Source organism: Plasmodium reichenowi, chromosome 9 (assembly GCF_001601855.1).
Source record: "Plasmodium reichenowi strain SY57 chromosome 9, whole genome shotgun sequence".
Lineage (NCBI taxonomy): Eukaryota > Apicomplexa > Aconoidasida > Haemosporida > Plasmodiidae > Plasmodium > Plasmodium reichenowi.
In genome coordinates, this window is record NC_033654.1 from 735,586 (window position 1) to 745,328 (window position 9,743).

At 21.7% G+C, this 9,743-nt stretch overlaps 1 protein-coding gene across 1 annotated transcript; it reads right to left on the bottom strand.

Moving 5' to 3' along the window:
* Window positions 1-184: 184 nt before the first annotated feature.
* On the bottom strand, window positions 185-9,487 carry PRSY57_0917900 (regulator of chromosome condensation, putative; the record flags this gene model as incomplete). Its single annotated transcript, XM_012907418.2, has 1 exon — window positions 185-9,487. One exon carries the CDS (start codon window positions 9,485-9,487, stop codon window positions 185-187), a length of 9,303 nt encoding a protein of 3,100 aa, XP_012762872.2.
* Between the last annotated feature and the right edge of the window lie 256 nt (window positions 9,488-9,743).

Here is a 9,743-nt window from a genome sequence, read left to right on the forward strand (position 1 = left end):
ATATATATATATATATATATTTATTTATTTATTTTCATTTAATATGAACTACTCACAAAAAAAAAAAAAAAAAACTATACATACATAATAAGATATGTTATAGATAATAATAAAATGTTAAAAAAAAAGAGAAAAACTTGGAAAATATTTGATTAATTTATTTTTTCGTTTTTATTAAATAACATTAATAATCTTCTGTACCATAAATATTTTTTATATTATTTTCTATTAAGTTTTGTATATTGGACATATTTTCATTCATTGATGTATTATCCATAGGTGTATCAAATATTTTATCTAACATATCATTGAATGATTTTTTTTTTTCTTTTCTTTTACAGTTTTTATATAACTCCTGTTCATTTGTTATATTCTTAGAGACAGTTTTTTTTGTTGTATAATTTATATGGTTCTTCAAATTTTTTTTTTCCAACTTTTCATTTTTATCATTTGATGACAAATGATTGTTGGTAATTTCTTTTAATTGGGTTTTCTTATGGTTCATCTGAGGATCAAAGAAAGATTGGTCATCACAAAAACTTTTGTTATCACAAAAACTTTGGTCATCACAAAAACTTTGGTTATCACAAAAACTTTGGTTATCACAAAAATTTTGGTTATCACAAAAACTTTGGTCATCACAAAAACTTTGGTCATCACAAAAACTTTGGTCATCACAAAAAATTTGGTCATCACAAAAACTTTGGTTATCACAAAAACTTTGGTTATCACATACATCTTGGTCATCACATACATTTTGGTCATCACATACATTTTGGTCATCACATACATTTTGGTTATTAGAATAATCTTTATTGTTACAATAATCTATATGATCACTTAGGCAGATATTATCTCGATTCCTTCTTTCTTCTGTCTCTTTTTCTTTTAATTGCTTTTCTTTATTTTTTTTTATATAACTGCTCATTTGATTTGGTAACGGTCCTTTCAGATTTATTTTCTCATTATTACTCATATTATTTTTGATATCATAAAAACTTAATTCTCTTATTTGTGTTCCTAAATATTGTTCATCGTGTTTTTTATTAATACCATTACTATTAACATGTTCTAGATTGGAAGCATTTATATACTTTCCATTGCCTTTTTTATTGGTTCCTTCATTTTTATGTTTTTTTCTTACATTTCGGGATATCATATGACCATCTGTTTGTTGTTCATCCGTGTTTAGTAGCTCATCGTGTTGATCATGTTGGTCATGTTGGTCATGTTGGTCATGTTGATCATGTTGGCCATGTTGGTCATGTTGATCATGTTGGCCATGTTGGTCATGTTGATCATGTTGGTCATGTTGGCCATGTTTACCATGTTGACAATGTTTCTCATGTTTATCATGTTGCTCATGTTTACCATGTTGCTCATGTTTCCCATGTTTCTCATGTTTTATTATATCATTACACATATTAGATACAGAATTATTAATTTCCGATTGATTCATTTTATTTTTCCCTTTTCTTAAATTATGCTGCACATTACTATTAATATTTTTATATTTCATTTTTTCACATTTCATATTCATGTCACATGGTACATTTTGCACATCTTCATCATATATATTTTTGAGATAATCACTGTTTTCATTAGAATCTATAGAACAATGGTGATCATCATATATGTTATTACTATTAAATTCTTCACCGTTATTATAATTATTTTCGTTCTTATTAATATCTATAAACTCATTTGTTACTTGGGCTGTTTTATTTTTTACGGATAATAAATCGTTGTGAGATAATTGATTTTCTTTAATTTCTTCTAACAAATTTAATATATCATCCATTTCTTCCAAAACCATTCTTTGGAGATGTTGATTCTTTGAATTATTAGAAGAGTTGAGTAAATTCTTTGTTGTAGAATTTAAAGTATTATCTTGATTATTATAATTATTATTAGCATTATTATTTCTATTTTTATTGTTGTTTTTATTTGTAATATTATTCTCAATGCTATGTTGAGATAAAGAAAGTCCATTCCTTGATTTGAGAAAATAATTCTGATCAGATATATTGTTATAATTATGAACAGGTAATAATTTATTATTCTTTAATGAATTATCAAATATATGAATAATTTTATCTTTTAATTTTTCATTTGTTTTAAATTCTTTAATATCTTCTAAATTGTTTATAATAGTATTAATAAAATTGGTAAGAATTATTTCCATATGTTCTTCATTATTCATATTAATATTATAACTTTCTTTTAATTTATCCATAATATTATTTAATCCTTTAGATATATTAAAATATTTTTTTAAATAAGTTTTTTGTTCATCTTGTAAAAATAAAATTCGTTCATCTTTATATCTTAATTGATTTTGTTTAGATAATAACTCATTTTGTAAATTGTCTATATTTTTTTTATAATATTCTTCCATATTTTTATATTTTTTATATACCATATCTGATTCATTAGGTACATATTCATTTTTTAGTTTACATTCTTTTGTTAATAATATATATTTTTGATTTATTTGATTAATTTCATCTATCTTATTATGAATTATATTTTCTTTATTACACACTTGATCTTTTAATTTATTTATTTCATTTTTTAATATCTCATTATTATTTATAACTTGTTCGTTTGATAATATCAAATTATTATATTTATCTTTTAACATATTGTAATCATTTTCCCATATTTTTAAAGCATTTTCGATTTTTTTTAAAATATATTTTTTTTTTTTTTTTTCTTTTTCTATATGTATTTTCTGATCATCTATATTTTTGTTTAATTCTATTTCTTTCTTTTTTAAAGTATCACATTCAAAACATAAATCCATTATCTTTTTATTATATTCTTCATTTTGGTTTATAGCTTCTTCTTTAGATTTCTCTAATTCCTTTATTTTACAAACTAGTTGTTGTAAATCATAATGATGTTGGTAAGATTCTTCATCTAATTCATTTTTTAAAATATTATTTTCTTTTTGAATTTTTTCTATATAATGTTCAAAAGAATTTTTATTAATTCGAAGCATTTCATTACTTTTTATTACAGTATTTTCTAATAAAAATTTCAGATATTCAATACTTTTTTTTGCATGTTCTTTTTCTTTCTTCATATTATTATATTCGTTATAAATATGTTTCATATCTTTGTATATTTTTCTTATATATTTCTTATGTTTTTTTTCTTCTTTTATTTTATTCTTATATAATTTATCCTTCACATTAGACAATAATATCTTATACTTTTTATCATTTGTATTTTCGACTTCAATTTGTGTATCATCTATTAAATTATTATTAAATTTGTTATAATTAGGAGGATTATTACTTTTATTTATAATAATATTATCATAGTTGTCTCTATGTTCATTAATATTAAAATAATTATTACTATTATAATTATTATTATTATTATTATTATTATTATTACTATCATCATTTACTTTATTTTTTTTTTTTCTTCTTTTTTCTTCCATCATATTATTTTTCATGACTTCGATTTTTGTGCATAATTTTTTTAATAACTTCTTTTTAGTGTCCTTATTAGTAGTACTATCATTTTCTTTCTTATTCTTTTTTATCTTTTTACTTTCATCATCAAATAGAACAATGTCGGTCTCGTGTTGATTCGTTTGTGGATTCACACTATTCACATGTTCATCATCAGTTTTCTTTTTTTTCTTTTGAATCTTTTCTTTAATCTTCTTGGTAACATTTCTATTCGATGTAGTTTCTATATTCTTTTCTGTTTTCTTTTGTTTAATTAATGAATATACATTTGTTTGTTTGCTTATTTTATTTTTCTTCATATTATAATCACTACCATTAATATGGTCCATGTTATTATCATCCTGAACTATAGTCTTACCATAATTAACATTGTTATATAGAGAAAAACTTGAACCGTCCTTTTTTATCTTTTTCATCTCATCAAAATATAAAGAATTCATATTATCTTGTTCACGTATGATTTGATCTTTAGTCATATAATCCTTCGTATATTTTTCATATTCGATTTTATTATTTATATGATTTTGAACAAAAGGGTTAGATGACATGTTCATATTTTCTACATAATGTGTAGGTGTTTTTCTTTTATCTGTATCGGAATAATAATTACAATTTTTAATTCTTGAGAAGGTGTTATATGTTTCGTCTTTTTTTTTATAATTATTTACACTATGGATAAATGTTGCTGATGCGTTTCTCTTAATTTTTAAGGGTATTCTTTTTTTTTCATTCTTTCTAATACTTCTACAACTATTATTATTATTATTGTTATCATCATCATCATATTTTTTGTTATCATCATAATTTTTGTTATCATCATAATTTTTGTTATCATCATAATTTTTGTTATCATCATAATTTTTGTTATCATCATCATAATTATTATCATTATTAATAATCGAAGAATAATTTTTATTTTGTGTATTAACATTTAAGTAAGACATAAATAATAATTTTTTTGATGTATCATCCGACAAATTTTTAATATTTTTTTTTTCAATTAATTCATTAGCTAATATAACAGAACTACTTCTTTTATTCGATTTTATTCCATTTTTTGTAGTTTTCATTTTTTTTGATGCAACAATATTTTTTTTTTTTGTTTTTGTTGATGAAGATAAATTATCTGAAATAATTTTATCATTTTGTTTATCTATTTTATTTTTTCCTATATGAACTTGTGATTTTAATAAATTTATATGATCCTTATATTTAATATCTATTACTTTATTTTTTTTTTTGTTATCAAGTGATGTACTCCTTTTCTTAACAATATTATTACCATCATTATATTTCTTTGTAACATTTTCATCCTTTTTTTTGGATTTAATAATAGTAGATGTCCATTTTTTTTCATCCAAGTCTAACGGTTTACTTATATTATTAATAATATATTTTTCATATAATAACAAATTGTTTTCATTGTTTTTATTTTTATCATTTTGTATATTTTTTTTTTTTTTTTTTATTATTATTTTTTCTTTTTGTGCTTTATTATTACTATCACTTTTTTTATTATCATTATATAATATATAATTTTCTGAAACCATGTAAGAACTATTCTTTTTAGTTATATTTGTATTTTTGTCTTTTATATTTTTTTTCTTTAACATATTACTATTATTATTATTATTATCATCATCATCATTATTATCTACATTTTTATAATATTCATTCAATTTCTTTTTTTCTATATCATCATTTATATAATGAATATTGTTTATAATATTAGATGAATTAACATCCGAATTATCATTTGAATTATCTTGTTGATTTAAAGAAAAAGAAGATATACTTCTTTTCTTTTTAATAATATTATTATTTTGTTGTTTACGAGAAATATGATTCCCTTTATTTAGATATCCTACTTTATAATTCCTTATCCTTAAAATATGTGCTTCCCTTTCTTTTATTAAATATAAATGATTGTATAATAATTTTATATTATGATCTTTATTTTTTAATTTTTTTAACAAGTCATACATTTTATTTTCTATTATCATATTTTTCTTTCTTTTCTTCATACTATGTTTAACTTTTAAAACATTAGTCTTATAATTACAATTTGTTAAGATAAATTCTATATTTTTTCTTCTTCTAATATTAACACAATCATAATTTGTATTATATATTTTATCTCTATTTTTTAAAACATTCTTATATGAATATTTTGTACAACATATCTTCATTTTATTTTTCATCACATTAGTATAATTATCATATATATAAATATTATTATTATTGTCATATATATTATTATTATTATTATTATGAATGAAATTCAATTCGTCCATATGCTTTTTATTCATATTACTATTTATATTTATATTTATATTTTGATTTATAAGAAAAGACGAATTGTTTTTTTCTTCTTCCATATTTTCATTTGTACGATAATTACGAAGAATATATCCATCCTTATGAATGTCTTCATAGTTATTATTTATATTATTGTTATCTTTATTATCCTTGTTTGGATCTAAAGAAATATTAACCTTTTTTTTTTCCTCCTCTGTAAATTTTTTTGATTCCTTCGTGTTGTAAAAAGTATTGTTCAAACTTTTGTTATATATTTGTTCTTTATCTTCATCCGAAAATTTTATAATACTATCCAAATTTGATGTTACACCAAATTTATTGTTTGTACTATCCAAATTCGATATTACACCAAATTTATTGTTTGTACTATCCAAATTCGATATTACACCAAATTTATTGTTTGTACTATCCGTTCCCAAATTGTTCACATCATTTTTACATATATCTTCATTTATATCCTTTTTTACATACTCATAATGATTCTTATTATTTTGTACTTCTTCCTTTAGAGTGTTATTTTTATTCATATTTGTTATGAGATGATTTATTTGAATAACTTCTTTTTCATTTTGCTTGTGACTATTTAATAAATCCTTACCATGATTATCTTTTTTTCCCTTTAAATTATCCTTCATTTCAAATGTTGATTCATAATTATTTGTGGTATCTAAAATGTTATCACTAGTATCATTATTCATGTCCTTTTCATATATTTTATTTGTTGATTGACCAAATGTCTGTTCAGGTATTGTAACATTTATGTTATCGTCCTGATTCATTTCGGACATTGTAATATCATCAAAAGATTTAAAATTCATAGGTTCGTAATTATTCTTAGCTAAATCATATACATACTTAGAAAAGGACACACTTTTTTTTATACCATCACTACTTGAAGATTTTTTTAAAGATGATTTTAAAACAATATTATCTTTGTCTGATGATTTTTTATTAATTATAATAATATTTTTATGATTTATATTATCTGAATTGTTTTTTTCTCCATAAAAATTTGTAGATAAAAAACTTTCTTCATCTTCATATTCGTTATTTGTATCATCATCATAATTAACAATATGATATTTATTATCGTCGTTGTTATCATCATCATTTTCATCGTCATGATCATCATCATCATTTTCATCATCATCTTCTTTATCATCATCTTCTTTATCATCATCTTCTTTATCATCATCTTCTTCATCATCATCTTCATCATTATCCTCTACGTCCTCCTCATAATATTCATCATCTTGTACTTCAACTACGGGTATGCCTTCATAATTATTTTTTGTTATATCTTTATCCACACTTGAATCATCACAACTAACATCATCTTGTTTAGAATTATATATATATTCTTCTATATCATTTTGTGCATCATTTATGGTAACACTATTTTTATTATTAAAAGTATCATTTTTCATGTTATTTTCCAAATTATTTTTTCTTACATCTAAATTTAAACCCACCTCTTCATTATTTTGGGAATCCTTTTCTTTTTTACTATTACTTATACTAAAATCTACAGATGTATCTTCAACATTTAATAAAGACAATTTTATATCATCATTTGTATAAGTATTTATATTATTGTCATTAATATTACAATTAAATGTATGGTAATCATTACATTTACTATTTGTTTCATTATTATTAATAGAAATACTTGGATTATTTTCTTTTAATGTATCTTCTAATAAAGATGTTTCTTTTTTATTTTTTTCGATTTTGCTTTTATTATTATTTTGTAGAAAACTATTTTTTTCATACACATCATTTGTAAAAAAGGAATATATTTCTTTTTCATTATGAAATTGTGTATTTGATTCTTTAAATCTATCATCAATTTTTTTATTATGAATATTTCTCTCACTATTTTGAGAATAATTATTATTTGCCGATTTGACATCTGATGAATCGATATTCTTATTAGAAATGTTCACGACAACATTGTTTTTACGATCACCATCTTTTAGGTTATCACCATCTTTTATCTTATCACCATCTTTTATCTTATCACCATCTTTTATCTTATCACCATCTTTTATGTCATCACCATCTTTTATGTCATCACCATCTTTTATGTCATCACCATCTTTTATGTTATAACCATCTCTTTTGGTGTCAATTTTTTCAATTTTCATTTCATCCATATTAAGTTTTTCCGAATCGTTCTGATCATTTCCCTTTACCTCATCAGACACCATACTAATATTCGTATTAACAATATCGATGAAATTTTTTTTATCAGAAATATCTGCATGTAAGTCACCACAGTCACTATTATTTTGGGTAATATTTTGCATCTGACTGATTTCATTTTTTGTTTGGCTAGTTGAAACATTGAGATGTTTGTTATAATTTTCCTTAGAGTTGATATCTAAATTTTCTACTCCTATTATTAAATTATCGTATGACGAACACAAGTTTATTTTAAGATTATTTATATAATATCCATGTGAGAGATTATCAATATTTTTTACCCAGATATTTTTTTGTGGGGATATACCAATAATAAAATTATTATTAATATGCATAGAATCAAATTTATTTTTAATTAAGTTTGGTTTATTCCCATAATTATCACCCCATATATATATATCTTCGTCTGATGTTATACATATGCATATTTTGCCTGCACTTATAAAGTTTGCTTTAGACAGGTTATCTATTTTTTTTGGATAATGAGAATCATTTGAATTATTAGTATGTCCTAATACACCTTTTTCATTTTTCCCCCAGGAATATACATCATTGTGCATATCTATACCTAGAAGAAAATTATGTCCTATAGAAATTTTTTTAAAAGATATATTATTTGTATTTATAACATGTGGTTTTGTTAATATTTTATTAATTTTATCTTTATTCATATCTCCTTTAAGTATATGTTCATTTATTAAACCAACACCGTATAAAATACCTTCAATGGTTAAAAATAGGGTGAATTTGTCTGAAGCATATACACATTTTACAATATTATTTTGTGTATTAACTTTGTGTACTTTATATTTTTTATAATTTTTTAATTTGTTATTATAATTATAATTATTATTATTATTATTATATAATTTGTTAAAAGTATTTATATCAAGCATACCATCATCATTACAACAAATATTATTATTATTATGATCAATATTGTTGTTATTATTATTGCTGCCGTTATATGCTATTCCTGATTGGGCATAGGTATTATCACCATAAGTAAATAATTCTCCTTCTTTAGATAAGAAAGCTATATGGTTTTCACCACAACTAACGTCATGTATAGACTTATGTTTTATTATATTATCTACTAATAAATATGGTACATTCTTATCAAAGTCATTTAATTCATTCAAATGCCAACAATATATTTTACCAGACACTGACAGAAAACCAATTATTCTTTTTCCACAACTTACCTTTACAATTTTTACTTGGGGATGATATATTTTATGAGTAATGATTTCTTCAACCCTTTCATTATTCTTATGTTCATTACAACCTTTCTCATCACCTCTTACGATTTCATCATTATTATTTATATTCTTTTCATTTTTATCACAGTTATTTTCTTTGCTTATTTTATTATCTTTTGTATTACTTAATGCATCTTCTTTTTTTTTATCATTCTCCTTAGGATTATTTATAAGAAACACATGTATTTTGCTTCCTTTCTTTTCTACAGACACCATCTTTTACTTTTTCAAAAGTTAATATTCATATCTTTATTCACTTGAAGATTTAAAAGAAAAATAATAATAATGCAATAAATTACCACAAAAGGAAAATATATATTATGGGGTACAAACATGAAAATAATAAATAAATATATATATATATATATATATATTTATATTTATATTTATATATATTTAACATATGACAATTCAAATAATAACAAACCAAAATATCAGAAAAAGAAACGGAAAGATATCATAAGCAAAAAAA